Source organism: Halyomorpha halys, unplaced genomic scaffold, assembly GCF_000696795.3.
Source record: "Halyomorpha halys isolate HHAL.00 unplaced genomic scaffold, Hhal_1.1 Scaffold483.1, whole genome shotgun sequence".
Lineage (NCBI taxonomy): Eukaryota > Metazoa > Arthropoda > Insecta > Hemiptera > Pentatomidae > Halyomorpha > Halyomorpha halys.
The window spans coordinates 613,688-631,938 of NW_027110578.1; the positions used below are offsets into that span (position 1 = coordinate 613,688).

General features: G+C 32.7%; 1 protein-coding gene across 4 annotated transcripts in view; it reads right to left on the minus strand.

Moving 5' to 3' along the window:
- Nucleotides 1–18,251, minus strand: part of LOC106683434 (whirlin) — a 305,158-nt gene that overhangs the window by 28,306 nt on the left and 258,601 nt on the right. For all 4 annotated transcript variants that reach the window (XM_067048756.1, XM_067048757.1, XM_014424908.3 and 1 more), the window contains one exon: nucleotides 1,352–1,558. In XM_067048756.1, the coding sequence (XP_066904857.1) occupies nucleotides 1,352–1,558 (207 nt within the window). The remainder of the gene's footprint in view (nucleotides 1–1,351; nucleotides 1,559–18,251) is intronic.

An 18,251-nucleotide genomic window follows, 5' to 3' on the forward strand; every position in this document is an offset into this window, starting at 1 on the left:
TGTACATTGGATCCGATTTTGGTTAAAGTAGTGTTCATTAACAGAGTAAGAATACTTAAGTTATAAATAAATAGAAACCCTAAGAAACAACCCTCTTTGCCAACGAATTACCACCTAATGTTTATCAAAAATCATATCCATCAAGATTTCGATAAGAAGTTGTAATACTCGTTACATTATTAATTGTAATAAATTTTAACATTCTCAAAGCAACAAATTGTGGGGTTAAGAAGTCATTAGGGGGTGGAAATCATGAGTCATGGGGTTTGCCTTCCACTTTCTTCTCTATCCTTACCAAAAAATCACAAATTATTGATAGAGGGTAATATACAATATGTAAATATAAAAATTAAATTAAAATCTGTACCGCTACAACCCATGAAGGATTAAGTACTGTTACAAGACCAACAGTTGTGCAAGGAGGTGATTTGGTCTGAATCACGGTCGACCGCCAGATTTTTACACAATTTAGGAGGCTGAGTGTACCCCAGGAAGGCTCCAGAACCCACATGGTCGAACCACGGCAACAGTGTAACAGAAAACAATTTTCTGCCGGATTCGAACTCGGGTCTTTGGAGTTAGTAGGATCGCGCCTTACCCTACTCCCTCCCCCCCCCCAAAAAAAAATAGACGAACCTATCTCATCTGAAATACTTCCCAAATCAGATAGTAAGGTATAAAATATCTATAAAAAGTGTGTGTGTGCACATTCTTCCTACATCAAAGATAGTTGATAAAGTAAAACTTTATCTCAACTATCACAGTCAGGACACAATAATCCTAGTTATCATTTCAAATGTTATTTAGGACTGAGATCCTTTTATCTAATAAAGGTGTCTTTTTTTCCCCTCTGGCAATAAAAAGAACATTATTGTATTGATTGAGATCTACCAGGTTTGTAGGAAATAAACAGACTGCGTCTCAAAATATTATGTTTTCATATCCTTTCCTATCATGCACCAATATATTAATCCACTTATTGCTGAAACCTAAATCGGGGTAGCATTAAACAAACATAAAATAAAAATTGGAAGATTATTGATTGACCGTGTGTGAAGATGAAAGGAATATGGTCCGGGTGCGGTCAAGAAAAACTCAAATAGTAGAAATATACTAATTTAATGAGCCAACGTTTCGGCCCACGTTGCAGGGCTTCTAAGAAGCCCTGTGGGGCGAAACGTTGGCTCATTAAATTAGTATATTTCTACTATTTGAGTTTTTCTTGACCGCACCCGGACCATATTCCTTTCATAAAATAAAAATAATTGAAACCATATGTGATGATTTTAAATTCAATTTTATAAACATACAATTCAATGATACGTTAATCAGATTTAAGTCTAACGCTTACCATAAGCCCTTGCTTGAAGGCCTCCGAGTTGGGCTCGACGGCGGTGACAAAGAATCCTGTGCCATGCTCCTTCCCACCACGGATGGAGAAGCCCAGCTTGGCGGAGGTCCTGCGGTGGAGGCAGACAGCTCGCACTCTCGACTCGCCGCTGGAAGATGTCGACTCGGAGCTGCCGGTCGAGTAGCTGCCCCGGCCGGTGTAAGCCATCTGCAACAGAGCTTGAGTTTAGTGGGGACTTTAACGGTGGGATATGCAATAAAATTAAGAAACTATAAATATCTTGTTAGTTTATTTATGTAATAATTAAATCAGTCGATGGGCATTAATGTGTGTCGTTTTATAAAAACTGAGTTCTGCTCACCATGAATTTGCTTTTGTTTTGAATATTCCAACCTTTTTAATATTTCAGTACTGTGGAATTTTCAGTTGTATATTCGATTATGTGTCATAATCAAATATATAAAAATTAATAAATTCTAGATTTATTTTTTATTAATATACTTGTTTGAGAGTGGTTTAGTTTATTTAAAAACAATTTTGATCCTTTTTCTCAACTTTATTCTTTTTAAACTTCCAACGTTTCGACCACTTAGGTCAGTTTCAAGGATACCTTTACTTTGTTTTCATTTTTTCTTTTAAAATTCTTTAAATGCCGGCTAATTGCCTTTGTCCCATAAATTCTTCTATACAATTCCTTCCCAAATTTAAAACTTTTACTAGCCACTTTTCTTACTATTATTTTCATTTGCAAACTCCAAAAAATCTGTTTAAATTTGGGGAGGAATTGTATAGAAGAATTTATGGGACAAAGACAATTAGCCGGCATTTAAAGAATTTTAAAAGAAAAAATGAAAACAAAGTAAAGGTGTCCTTGAAAATGACCTAAGTGGTCGAAACGCTGGAAGTTTAAAAAGAATAAAGTTGAGAAAAAAGATCAAAATTGTTTTTAAATTAATAAATTCTTTTATTTATCCTGGGATGCATCACTAGAGTTCATGCTGTAGCTTTTGCGATTCGATAGTAGATATAGAATATCTATTTGAATTTTATACGAACTAGATGGTAAGGAAATGATGGTATAAGTGGGATTTAAAGGTGGAAAGGGTACTGGGGTTACGGATGAATATAAGAATGGAACTCCATAGAGAAGAGAATCTGTCAAAAGGTGCAGTTCGGAGGGTCGTTGTATATAAGTCTGCTTACCGGGAACGAGTATTGCGCTAATGAACAGAGGATTTGAATTCAAGGTGGATCAGAGCTGTATTAGATGGGTGGCGGTATTAGATAACTCGAGAACCTCAGTGACATCTCCAAATACCGCACAAAAGTATTCAAATCAGGTAAATATTAAGGAAGTAACTAGGAGTATATAGGTAGCATATGGAAATAGAAAAGAAAGGTGATTTTGTCGCTTTAAAACGGAAAACGTTTGTCGGGATATATCGTAAACGTGGATTTCTCCTAGAAAGGGTTTGGTAAAAGGTGTTTCCTAGATTTATGACAGTTTGATAGAATATTATGGGGTTATTACTTAGGAACAGCGAAGGAATGGAAGGAACTATTTTAAGGAAACGGTTGGAACATTTTACAGTTGCCTTTTTTTTACTGTCAAACGTTTAATTATTACGTTATCTGTATATTATTCTTAAACAAAACAGAAAAAAAAGTTTTGCTTACTCTCAATGCTTCTGGAAATATTCCTATATATTCAGTGTTTGTTCAATAATAATTATAAATTTATAAAATCCATGTAACATATGGTTAACTCTAATTTCAAACTTAAACGGGAGAGACGATATTCCGTCCACTGTAAAATATAATCAAGAAATCAGGATCAATTTATAAAACTCTCACTTAAACAAAACGGCTAAGTGATATGGTAGTATTAAACTCTCTAACTTTTTTTTTTTAACATAATCACTGAAACACCATTTGTTTCTTAAATTCTTAAGAGTTTTTTATTCCGTCAAAAATAATAATAAATAGAGCAGGATCGACAAGAAACAGAATTCATATTTAACATAAACCAAAAGTAACCCGCTTGGATATTGTACGATTTGTTTATAGTCAATAACCAGAAAACAGTTCATTTAATTTTAAAATTCATTTTAAAACTTCTAAATAATCTATGTGCTACGAAACGATATATTTTTTTACTAGATCTTCATGTGGGTAGAATAGTTAAAACACAGCCATTTTCAATCATGAATGATAGTTGACCGTGGACTTATATGACGAGAAGATGGTTGGGGGGGGGCTGCGGTCAAATTAGAACACAAATAAGTTGAAGTAACTTATTTAATAGTGTCAACGTTTCGGCCATAAGTTCTAGCCTTCATCAGGGCTGTTAGCTTGAAATCATACCGCCAAACTTAACAGCCATAAGTTACTTCAATTTATTTGTGTATTCAGTTTATTTGTATTTAATTTGACCGCACCCCCCAACCATCTTCTCCTCATACAGACATTTTTTTTTCACAAAATTAGTTAGACATTTAACCTAACTGGTATTTCAATCCTAAAGCTTTTTCGTTGAAAATCCGTTCAAACATGTTGATTTCATACAAAAAAAAAAAAAAAAAAAAAATTCAGCCAACTACACAAGTGCTTGTTTTCAGAAACACCCAAATCCATGAGAGTCAAACTCAGCTGTTTGTTCGGACCAGTAGACCACGAAAAAATATTTAAATATTTGGTTAAGTGTTTACTAATTATATTATAGCTATTGATGTGAAATATGTTTTTTCGGTCATTCAAGGAAATGTTTCTAAGTGGACCTGGTCGCTAAAACCATATGTTTTATGGTTTGTGCGAACTTTTTTTATACATCCTTTTCGTTTTAGTCCTTTATCTTTTTGAACAAATTTCTCAGGAATCCTGGAAGTTGAACCGATGTCGCCACAGATACTAATATTTTTTTTAATCATTAATAGTAATTGCAATAATTCTGGTGAGAAGGAATCACGAATTAGTTATGATACCAAACCGGAACCCCCATCAGACATATTCCCGCGAGTGTTGCGTAAGGACATAAGGGGATGTGAAAACATCAGCATTAAGCGCGGGAGAAACAGGTAAGGCATGAACTCCACGAAATTGCCTTTAATTAACCACCTCCTGGTAATCATTGTAGCAATAGAGCCTATGACCCATTTGCCACGTTATATTTCAGCAATCTTAGCAGGTGAGGGGTAATTAGTAATATTACCAAGCAAAAATTACAAGATTCGTTAAAAAAATAAATTAAAATACTATGTATAAGCAAAAGATCAACCTCAATAGGTGAATATAAATACTCCATATAAATTAAATAAATATTCCATATAAAATGAAGATCCATAGTGCTATAACGTTCTTTTCGCTATTATTTTGGTACGACGTTTATTTATTATTTAATAAAAGTTTATATTAGTTAAATACTTTACGAACATAGCATTTTTAAAATTTTATTATTTATTTGTTTGTTCTCCGCAATTTTTAATTTTCCGATTGCTATTAATGACATTTATTCTTGCAATCTTCTTGAAAGACTAAACATAATAATATAGACTATATTAAGCGTCTTCAGTCAGCCTCCACTGGCTTTTTAAAACAATGACGCAATTGCAATAAAATCAACAAGCCTCCAAGCCAATTGCCTTTCAATCTCCAAGAAAAAGATGAAGATCTCTACTAAAGAAAGTAGTGATTATATGTTTAACATTTTTTGATTACTTTATCAGAGATTCTTTTCTATTTATTGCTGTTCATACCTGTTCTGGTTTATACTAAAACTGCTAAAAATGACCATTTCAACTACTTATCTATCATATGTTGGTAAGATACCAAACTACTACCATAACAAAAATTTTTGTGTCACAATCTTGAAATATATTAACTCTAATTACTTTTCAATGACGAAAACTTTTGAAGAGCAAAAATAAAACAATCTCATTATGACTGGCTATGATTCAACTTGACACCGAGAGAATTTACATTCACAGTCACGTCCGCAATTCATTCAACTGCTCATCTAATAAATTAAGGAGAGCAATGAAAATATAATGAAACATAAAACGACAATAGTTCACGTTCTATCGTTAAGAGAGGATAGTAAGAACATCGCAAGTTCGGAACCGCTAAGATTGTTTTTTTGAGAAAAAGCTGGATACGGATTGATAGAAACAACAAATGGCTAATGTCAGTTGACTTTTAAGATAGAAAAGAAAAATATTATATAATAAATCTTCACAAAATATTTCCAATTATGTGCCAACTTCAACATTGCTAAATCTTAATACACAATTTTTTACTCTGTTCTATTTTTATGTTATATTATTATGGATATTTTTAAATTTATGGTTATATTTTTATTTAAAATATTGAAATAATAATACAAAAAGGCCATCCTCTACTGCCAGACCAACCCCACTAAGATCCTCTATTTTATTTCTTTATTTTTTTTTCTTATCTCCTGGAATAAAGAAATAAGCATTTACAAATATATACAATAGAAAAAAATGATATGTACATATACCGGGTATTTCATTTTCTTGTTTTGCCGGGATGGCATTATAAGAATGGTTGCACTAAGATCCTCAGAGTGAGACGGTCCTATATCACTTTTTGAAATATTTGCTTAAAACGGGAAGAGGAGACTTAAGGTAGTTTAATCGCCCAATATTTAAAAGCGCCTGAAACCGAAAAACGGTGTGAAACCCTCCACTCCCACCCTTTTTTTTTTTTTTTTTTTTTTTTTTTTCATACCCTCCTATAATGATGTTATTGAATAGCTGGTACATACATATAGGAGGTATACTATATGTATATCTGGGTGATGATACCTTGGATTGCCTTTTGGCATTATAAGGTTAGGTGAGTGGTCCATTGAAGGTTGTTACTTGGTTGTCTGACGCTAGTGGATTATTGGAACGGGGAGGGGCCGTGGTAGCCTTACTTATCTGACTTTTCAAACAGACACTTATAGCGAGTAGGTTGGTCGATGTCACAAGAGGAGATCGTAACACGAAAAAATGCAATCCATCCCGGCCGGACCCGCTCCACTACACCCCCCTCTCGCTATCCCCAGGGAGCAACGGTTCTATATCACTTTTGAAATATTTGCTTAAAACGGGAAGAGGAGTCTTTAAGATAATTTAATCAAGCAATATTTCAAAAGCGCCTGAAATTGAGAACGGCATGAATACTATCGAAAATATAATACAATTGGCACAACTTTTCTCTAAAGCAGTTCGTTTCTTTAAACTAGATTTCGTATTACTTTGACTTCAGAGCAATGATTTCCAGATTACTCACTTATTCCTCTCATAGACCATGCCCCATCAGATATTCTTCCATTTCTTCATCTCAGATTGTTTTTGGCCTTGTTTCAAGACGTGGCTTCTTCTTCCATCTATTTTTACCAAAAGTACACAATGTTCAAATTTAAATATAAATTTCATTTCCCAAACCACTATCATTTGAATGGAATGGAATGGAACAATAATGAAAACTATTGGATTCAATTTATTTCTGATGTTTAAAAACAAACGTGTATATAAAAGCTGATTTTTGTTATTTTTGTATTTTCTTTTTTACAATTAAAAATGTTATCACTTAAATTATTATTCTCTATTAACCGGTTTACCGCGCAACTGATTGCCAGTAAGTAAACGATTAGTTCAAGAACCCAAGAAGAGATCGAAGTAATTTCAACCCCAATTTTTGGTTACAGTTAAGAGTCAAAATCTATCTCGTTCGTAGTAATAAGTAATTTTCACAATTTTTGCAAAAATAAATTCACAAAATATTGATTTTTTTGTTATTTGGAAAAAATGTTTCTTTTTGAAAACTTTATTTCGAGAACAATCCAACGTAAAATACTCAATTAGGGCTCAGACTTTAGAAAATTTTCTCTTCTTTAAATGATGCTCTATTACATTTTTTAGTGCTGTTGGTAGTTTTAAAGATAAAAAGCACCGAATGAACAATTAATTTTTTGTCCCGTTTTTAACAGCCGCGTTTGTATAACCCCCTATTATAGTTAACAGAATCATCAGTTTTGAATAGTAGCTATATAATGTTTCCATTCAAGTAATAAAAAATTGGGGTTAAATTCCTTCTTATCTCCTCTTGGGTTCTTGAACTAGGTGCTCTGGTTGGCAGTGAAACAATTCAAATGGGACTGTAATTATCTCTTTCACTTAGATATTCATCAAAAATAGTTTTCTCCAACGACGAAAGTGGCTTCAACGAAGAAGTACTTCTCGATTAGCTTTAGTCTCTTCTCCAGTTTCTTGCCCGCTTCAATAGCGGTATTTCTTATTAGAATCATTTTCCACTTTCTCTGCATCTCAACGCCTAATTATCAACAAGGATGGAGATAAAACGACTACGATTGAAACATTAGACATGGATCATAAATGAGGCTTTGTCGTTCAATTTCAACAAAAAATATGAAACTGGTAAACATTTTTTCTCTCCTTTTTGAAGAGATAAAAATTTTGATTATCAAATATTATACGTCATACCACCAAAAGGACAATAATTAACAATATAACTAAATTAATTATTTTAGCCGGCACTCTACGGTCACAAATCAAAGTTGACCCCCTTTCTAGTCATGTCTGACATATGGTGGGAGGGGGTGGAGTGTTATCTACAGGGTACTACCCTGTTCTAACACCATGATGAGGATGGTCAAGTTTTTATTTGGTGGGACTAAAGTCGACCTCTGAGAGCGGATTCGAACCGGCGCCAATGCAGTTCTCAGGTTGCAAAGAACTACACCTCAACTCAGTAACCATTTACATATCATATTTACAAAAAATATAAACGGAAAAATTAATACATAAAAAAAAAAAAAATTAAAATTACCAGTTTTCTGACTTTAAGAGATCCCAAAAGCTTCTCTCGCAACTGTCAAGAGACTCCGTGAGGGTGCAATAAGGGCAGACTCTCAGGACATAATGAGTATATGACCATTGGTGTTATAATCTTTAAGAAGGGTTGTAGGTATGGTGGAGTGATTGTGCTTTACGATTAAGATGAATAAGCTAGGTTTGCTACAGTGGGTTTACTTTGCACCATATTTTGAGCTTTTTTGATCTGCATTCCCGACCCACTTAAGTAATCGGAAAATAATTAAATTAAAAACTAATCTTCCTTCAAGTGTAAATTGAAGAAAAAGCTGCTAGTTCACATTGTGATACTACTCATTATCATTAGATTGTCACCGTCGAAGAAAATAGCTACTAAAACATGTAAGAGTAAAATAATTATATTTTTTTTAGAAAATTCTACACTTTTTTTTACAACTAATATTCATTTTCTCTTGAATTCAAATTAGAGTAAAATAATAAATTAAGTACGAACACAGACATTTTTATTCAATATGAATATAGAACTAAAGAAATTTAAATTATGTAGACGTTTAACAATTTACAAAATAGACGTTTAATTTCACAAAACGTTTGCGGCTTTAGAGCACTTGCTTAGCCTCCACTGGCTCATTACCAATATTGCGGCGAGAGAGATGCGCTGGGATCTTATGAGCTCTGCTCCACCCCTCACACGTGGGGGATAGAGTGGGCTCATGGAACCTCAGGTCGGTTGTGTATGTATTGTATATAAGAATGTAAAAGATTAGAGATTATTTTATTTTTATTATTTATTTATTTTTTCATGCCCATAGTTTGATTATGGTCATTTTCTTTATCCTTTTGTTTGTATATATTTTGAGAGAGATTATATTAATTTTTATGTACTTTTTTTCTTTCATTAATTTATTTATTTTTCATTCTTATTTTATTTTATTTTATTTTATTATGAATGTGATCAGTCATCACTATTACTGATTAATTGCTGTGTACGATATACATCTTCTGGATCCCAAGGGACGCCTCTGTTTCCCGTTTTTATGCAGAGTTGAAGTGCCTTTATCCTTCCTACCGTCGTAAGCATTTCCTGGCTTCCTTCATCTTTCAAGTCGTCCAATCCCGCCGTTCATCATACATCTGCGAGCTCCTTCAATTCAAATCCTCTATACGTTCACGCAATACCCGTTCACGGTGTTCAAATTTATACACAAGGGGCCACCGAACCCTTCCAACATCCGTCGCTCCAATAACCTCCCTACCTTTAAATCCCGCCTGTTCAAGCATTTCCTATCCATTCAGACCTCATAAAATTGTAAATTAATATAATTGTAAATATGTATGTAAACTATTATATCATTCTTAATTATTTTTACATCGTTTTCTTTTCTCTTTTTTATTTACTCATTTTTTTTTATTGTTCAACTGATAAAAGTGAGAACGTAACCTATAATTATTTTTTTATAATGACTGTTTATATTTCTTTGTATTTCTTGTTTAAGTATTTCTGAGGCTCATTGTGGCTATTGTAATATCTATAAATAAATCATTTTTTTTTTTAATAAAAAAAAAGTTCATAAAAAAGATTAATAATCCTGGTTCAACAACGTGGAATATAAATACAAATCTATGGTAAATAACTAATAGCACCGAAAAAAAAATTAAAAAGTTGTTAAGAAGCATATGATTAAACATAGGACAAAATGGTAATAGAAAACATAGAAACTATCTAAATCTAGTTTGACAATGGGCTCATTCAGGTCAAGATTGATTCGAAATTAGCCAAATCCAACGGTTTTAAATTTTTTAAATTTATTCCAAGAATAAATTGTTTTCTTCAAGCACTGCGAAATGGGATAAAGGTTCCTCTTCTTTGTCACTTCAAGTGTTACCAGGCTCGGAAGACTTACAATTTCAGTTGATTTATTCTCAAGTTTTACGCCCGTTAAATACGGTCATATGATACTGAAGCTATTCTTGAAAAATGTGATGTCTGGAGTGACTTCGTCAATTAGACTAAACAACTTGGTGGAAGGACTTTTTTTTATTTCTATCTTGAAACGTAAAACCTTCAACCTCGAGATGTGAGGATGTTGAATTTTTTTTTGGCCAACTGAACCAAAAGTGGTTTTGACATTTTAATGGATATAATATAAAACTCCATAAATTAAATACCGCTTAGATTGAACAGTACCCTAACCAAAGAATATTTTTAATAATTATGATTATTTCTACTAAATACTTTCTTATCCTAACCTACAAAGACCTGCGATAAGTCAACCCCAAACGTCAATACGCGGTCAGTTGACTATTTCGTAAATAATTCTTCAACTGGTTCCGATTTGACAAAACTACTTTTATTTCAGTTCACAGTTGAGATTATATTGTCTCTTCTAGTATCAATATAATAATAATAACAAGTAATCTACTAAAAGAAATTGTGCTGACGGATGTTTACTATTCTCCTTTCTCGAGCATGAATTAATCGGATCCCATCCAGAGAACAATTCTTCTCGACCTGTCTGAAGAATGCTTACTAATTTGTACAAGTAAATATTATAACAGCTAATTTAACTCAGTTAAACGATCGCTTCTCAAAAAAAAAAAAAAAAAGTACATAGAGAAAATTACATCAGGAAAAGTGTTTTGATCAATTAAAGCATAGATTTCCAATTTTAAATCCCAAGTTCCACTGTTCGCTGGTCACTTCGCTAAAGGTGAAGGGAGTTGAGTCCTTTTAGAAATTTATTAAATACTTTAATTATATTATTTCAAAATTTTTTGAGACAAGGTAATTATTTATTAAATAAATCAAAAATTAGTATCCACTTCTGTCTCAACACTTTATTTTTCACTAGTCCAACGTTTCGGCCATTCTAGCCATCTTCAATACAAACTCTTCCTCACATTACTTTAAAATTTCTTTTGCAGGCTATTCTCCCCAGGTCATTTTCTTTATTATAAGTTCAAAACATATTTATTTAAAATTTAAAATCATTAACATTTAATTTACCTCTATAAGATTATCAACAATTAAATACAGATATGGTAGATTCAGATATAGATACATAATTGGATACTAATTTTTGATTTATTTAATAAATTATTAAATACATTAGATATCAGATGTTAAGTATTTTGTACTTATGTATGAATGTATCTTATGTAAACACATTGACAACATTTTCTGTCGTAGCTACTGTCGCATAAACAGGTTTTGAGAAATTTTCCTCTCAAAAGCATACTGCGACAAAGGTCGCGCACCTTATTTAACTCATCGTCTGGCGATTGGGCAAGGAAATCATTGTTCTGACACAGAAAACGTTAATCGAATCAATGACTCCCACACTAAATATGAACAGGGTACGTATTTGTAATCTCTGATTCTCAATATTTTACAGTTAAGGATACATCAAAACAAGAAGAAATTAAATTTATCTAATTTAATTAAAATAAATTTATCTTCCAGTAGTTGACAAAAGAGGTTTTTTGAAAAACCGTAACAATATTTTTTCCCATCAACTTTTCCTACAAAAATCCGGCTTTTATACATTCATTATAAACTGTTAACCATATCATTGGGAGTGCCAAATTCGAAATTTCTCGGTCCCTGGCTCAGGCATTTGGTGAAATTTCAAAGGTTAAAAAGAGGACGATAACTATTCCAAGTTTTTCGGCCTGAAAAATTAAATAAAAAACAGTAAGTAAATATTAAACCATAAAAACAACAATGATTTTGTAAAAAATATTTAATCAAAGAGATTTTACGTATTAGTAACAATGTACCAAACAATATTGAGCAATTTTCTTCAAAATTCAAGCATACTTTTCTTTGTTGCAATGTAAAATATATATTCAATTCTTATTTATACTATTATTGACACAATTTTTTTTTTTTACTTTATTTATTTATTGATATTTACAACTGTATAAAAAAATACAACCAGTAAATTTGATCATAATGACATAATGATATGATACAGGATGTAGAGAAACTACCCAGTAGTAGAACTCTAAAAACAGTTTAGAATATAAGGTCACGAGGCCATCTTCTTTTCAGGCGCCTCGGCGGATTGCCAGGAATGGAAGAGTAAGCAAGGTTAGAAACGAGTGGGTTTGGGTGATTAGGGAGTTTATTATGGAAGGAATAATATCGGGTTCGGGCTAGATAGGTTACATAAGGAACATTTAGGTCTTTATGGATGGTTTTATTAGTAACAAAATAAGGAGCATTGAGGATTTTACGAAGGATTTTGGATTGTAAAGATTGGATACGAGAGGAATTCGAAGGTTTAGTGGAGCCCCAAAGCTCAACTCCGTATGTCCAGATGGGCCTTATTATTGTCATGTAGATCAGTCTTTTGTAATGAGTTGGAAGTTTAGACCGTTTGTCTAGTAAGTGCTGTAATAGTCGGAATCTGCGTGCAGTTTCCTGTCTTTTCAGTCTTGTGTGAGGATTCCAGGTTAGTCGTTTGTCAAGATGTAGTCCAAGATAACGAATCTGTTCTACAGGAGTAAGAGCCACATTATTAAAGTATACTGTAGGGTAGTCGGCAGGTTTACGACGAAGAGTAAATGTGATTTGTTGAGATTTATTGACACAATTAAAAAAAAGAAAAAGTAGAGTTTTAAGAAATACAAATTATTGAACCAACTGTTTCAATAAAATTATTTATATTAAACTGTGAAATAAAACAATCTCGGACACATAATGTTCGTACTAACTAAAAGCGATAATGAAGTTTTAAAGTTTCGTTTTCTTTTAACAGTTTAACAGTTCTTCATGTCAATATCGGACAGCTGGCGCTGGGAACTAAATATATTGAAGACTAGTTCCGTTAGGCAGTACAGTTAATGTTCGTTATATAGCTCTAAGGCAATAAAATTAATCATCCATAATCTTTATAACTTGTAAGTGCTATTTGCCATTATTGTTTTGAACGTTTGTAACAGCTTATAGGCTATATATTATTTAATTTTTTTTTTAAGTTATTAAAGTTAGTGAATTGGTTTTCTCTGTAATGGCTACACCATTAAGATAACTATTAAGGAGCATATTAAAATTATTAGAACATGTTCATATTGAAAAAATGATTGACAATTAATGTTCGTCATCGTTAATCTTTTTATTTCCTTAATATCGTAAAGTAATAGGGTTAAAAAAGTATATTATTGATATAAAACTGAGTGATGCCAAGTTTGAAGGATAGTGTTGTGTTAGGAAGTGTAATATAACTCGCTTATTTTTAGATTTTTAGGTACATAAAGGGACACCCACATGAAGCCAGACTGACGTTAACACGTATCACGTAGATCGCAACACTACTGGCCCAACTGACGCTTACTTGTTAATGAGATATCAGTAAGGATCTTGTGCAATGTCTCTGTCGATTCGTAATAAAAGGAAATCTTGTTTAGCTATTATTTTGGCATTTACCTGCAAGAATGTGAAACGCACGATAGAAACGAAGAATTCGCAACCTCCATATCCATCCACTTTAAATTTTTAATGATCGAATTTCAAAATTTTCTAGGTTATCCATCAGTATTACCCCTGCAAGATCAATCTGAACGTCCATCATTTGATTTTACTCTCATTCCAAATGACCCTTGAAGATTTTCTGAGTAAATATTTTCATCAAAACGGCTCAAATTATTCAATAAGATCCCGTAAATGTTTTGAATCAATTTAAGCTTCAAACATTGTAAGATTAAATGAATTAAATATGTCCATTTGTAGGTTTGTAACAATTTTTGAGTGAACCGATTTTCTAAGCTCTTCTCAAATCATTTAGCAATATAATAAAAAAAAAATACATAATAAAATAAAATGAGCTTGGAACACTGACTTTTTTAAGAATCATATTTCATAAACTCCTTAAACGATAGGTTTCCCTTGACAGGATCTCTGCCAGTAGCCATATTGAGAAAGAAACCATTGTTGATTAGAAATTGTTTATGTTGTTAGTTATATAGAAGCAATGTAGCCAGTGAACCATGGAATCAATTTTTACCTTAATCAACATATTCGTGGGTGCAAATTATCAGTGCAATCCTCCGTAATGACAAACCTGAACGAATCGTATACGGAAGGTATACAGAACGTACTGTGTGTTTCGGCATTAAGACTAGATGGTAACAACTGTTTACCTATACTAGTTCACCCACTATTACCAGTACCAGCAGAGTAAAAAATAAAAATTTAGATTTGATTTCTGGTATGACAATTATGATATCCGAACTAGATTTACATGCTTTCATATGGTCATTAGCAGATAACCAGAACCAACGACCTCAAGTGCCACGGGTTGCCACACAGCTCTCATACAGATCCACCTCCAGACAGCCATAGCTCACGGGGGCCCCATAAAAAGTAAGAGGCACGACTCTGACCCTTGGCACCTGCGAGGCCTACCTCTACCTCTACGGTTATTTTAATAATGTTGAACCTCCTTGCTTCACCTCCTATCCGCAATCCCCTACTCAGGCTGCCTCTCCTATAGATAGCTCCTAATTTTAATTTGCATCAACGGCTTCACCTCTTCGTTAATGTGAATATCACTTTTAACCTTTCACCTTTTAATTATCTTCTTATCCATTCTACGACGTAAAACTCATGTACGGCTTACAACTCCATCCCAGAAGGAATGTACAGTTCTGAAGAAGATGAATCTTAAGAAGCAACAACGAAGCGTTAAGAAATTAATACCGAACAGGTGTCCCTGTTATCATCTTAATCCTCCTTATCGCAACAATTTTCGGAATTATAATTTAATTTACCTACGTCATAGCAGTTACTTACATGGCCTGTATCACTGACTGTACCTAAAGTGTATCGATAATAACTTTTGTTCACTAATTTTTATATTAAATCATATTTTAAAACAAATTCATATCGGGCACACTTTTGATCCTACGTCTCCTAAAAACGAAAGTTTTAAATTCTAATGTTTTCCGGGGAAGGGTATCTTTAACCGAGATGGTTTTAATAATACTCAAATTCATATTCAAAGAAAATAATTATAGTTTTATATAAAATAAAAAGTAAAATTAATGAACAAGATCTCAAAAACTTACTTAAATATGATTGGTTAATATTTAAAATAAAATATTTAATTTAGTCCTTTCTTCGCTATCAAAAAGACACCTTGTATAACATTAAATTAATAGTAAATAATTATGATAGCAATCAAAATAATACAAGAATAAAATATGAAATAATTTATGAAGGAGAATTAAATCGTTGTATTATATTTCTATTTTATTTTGACCACCACAAATGATTTTTTTTAAAAAAGTATTTTTGCGTGCCAACGGTGCAAAAAATAATAAAAAGCCTGGAGGGGGAAATTATTTTAGAATCCAATTTTCCATAAGAATATGTCATCATAATTTGAGTTTCCTCAAATAATAAAGACGCTTCAATAATTGAATGTCTTAATTGCGACAATTGATCCTTGAGGGAAAATTGAATTGTGAAACGATTTTGTTCTTAAATAGTAATAATGAGAAAGTCATCGCTTTTCCCTCCCCTAGGTTTGTCAGACCCGCCAGCCGACAGACGGCAACTCACACCGACTAAGTGTAGAAGTGATGATCACACCTCTTGTACCTTAATCGAAAACAGAGAAACTGAGTTGTGAATTTACAGGTCAAATAATCGTCGGGAAATTTGGTCCAAGGACTTTCTGCTTTAGAAAATAAAATATGGGTTCTCGTTTATCAGCTAGTTTTAAGCGGTCATAATCCATGGATCTGGAACGATTTGTCAGTGTACCTGACTCGATTAAGTGCTGTGGGAACTACGAGACCTGATATGAAGCTTCATTTTTTGCTTACCTCTTATCTCTCTATTACTAACATATCCTACTCCCATTTATGACATATGGTGATTATCCTACAGGCTACTACCTTATTCTAGCAAGAATAGGAAGGTCGATATACATTCTGAGGTCACGAAATAAATTTTGCCTTAACACTTTCGGCCACAACAGCCTTAAATCGGTCGCCGAGCTATGAGTAGTCCACCATTACACTTTAAAAACTAAGGTTCGTAGCAACGTGAGATTGGATTTTCTGCACTAGGCCAACTATGCTTCCGTGAGCAAAAAATGTCTGTGAGAAGACCACATGGCGCGACCAAAAATCTTCTCGGTCTATAGTACTTACCGACAAAAAAAATTAGTATATTAATATGGTGAAGTGAGACTGAATCCAAGATAAATGATGATTTTGTCTACCCACGCATTACAAATCGAAATACTGGGTGAACGTTAGAAAAATATTTATCCTTTTACATGTTTTCCTACTTATTGTTTTATGCAGTACAAAAATTTCTATGCTAGAAATAAAAATATTTTTAATCTCATTACAAGTAGACTGTGCCAATAGTGCGTCGAAATCGAAGTAATAATGTTTCTTTAACAAAGTATGTAAATGCAAATCTTCTTCTTTATCATTTCGCCTCATAGAATAAACACGATTCACCTCGCACTTATAAGTCAGATTAGCTTTAAAAGAACACAGGGATGCCATGAAACCTCTCAAGTCCCCGTTCTCTTGCGTAACCAATTCAAGTAAGTTGGCGGACCGGCGAAGCCCTGACAAACACATGGTTTCACATTCGCCACTTTGGAGGCACACTCGGGTAATAATTGCCGTAAAAAATTGCAATCAGCTTTCGTTACCCAACGCTCGTGGTTTTATAACCGCATCGAAATATAACACATTTAAGGCTGTTTCTTACATCTTGTGCCGCAGATGTCCATTACTCATCTTACCACGATCGTCTTGGCAACATATAAAACAAAATTGTATATCTCTTGTGTAACTGATTCTTGCAATGATGTAAGGATAATAAGGAAGAGTAGGTATTTCCAGAATATAGGTACACCGCAAACATTCCACAAGAATGGGACAATAATAAGAATCCTCAGCATCGTAATATTATTATTATTATTTCCAGTTTTTACGTATAAGTTGTAATTTAGCTTACAACAAATAAAGTTACAATATACTTTCTATATAAAATAAATATTAATAAATTATATGAATTAATATTATATAGAACATTAATTCAAAACAAATTACAACTGAACACTTGAAAATGAAAATCTGTACCACTACAATCGATTTATTTATTATAAGACAGGAAGTACTGTTTATTGAACAACGGTTGAGCAAGGAGGTCAATTATTCATGGTCACGTCCAGAGTTTTCCTCCATTAAGGATGCCCACTTTATGTGGCTGAGTAGACCCAGAAGGAATCCCCACAGGGTTGACTCATGCCAACAGCAACAGAATAAATAATTATCTGCCACAGCCGGATTCCAACCAAGGCTTGGAGTTAGTAGCATAGTGCCATACTCACTTAGTCATCCTCACAACTGAACGCTTATCCAATCAAATTAAAATAATTTACGAAGTAGTTCAATGAAATCATTTTTTTTTATTTAAACTATAATTGGAGTAAGATTACAAACGGATTTATTAATGTATAAATCTATTAATATTCATTAATAAATTAACAAAGATACAAACAAGGGCCTGTAAGAAGTTATTACATTATTTAAATCTATAGTTTTACAAAAATCTATCATATTTAACTCTTCTTTGCAACCAGTGAAAAAAAAAACTAAAGTTCGGAGCATAATTCAATTACTGATAAACATAATTTTTATTTCATGATAAAGAAATTGGTATAGCTTCAATACATTTTATTGAATATAAACAGATGCCACTAACATCTCTTGTTCATTATTAATGAACATCTAATACAGTTACAGGAAAAATTAGATAGGAATAAATAGGGTCACTAAGAAGACGGTGTTTTAGCTACAAATTTCACTAACTAAAAAGAAAGACTTATATATGCATGTTTGAATGTCTCTTGTCAAAGGATCTAAATTCTTATATTTTCTTGTTAACCGCTGAAGAGAGATTTCACTTTATAAGCAATTGATTTTTTGGTGCTCAGTGTTATCAAAATTATAAAAGAGGGAAACAAATAGCGAATCTTAGATAAATACTGATCTAATAAAATAGT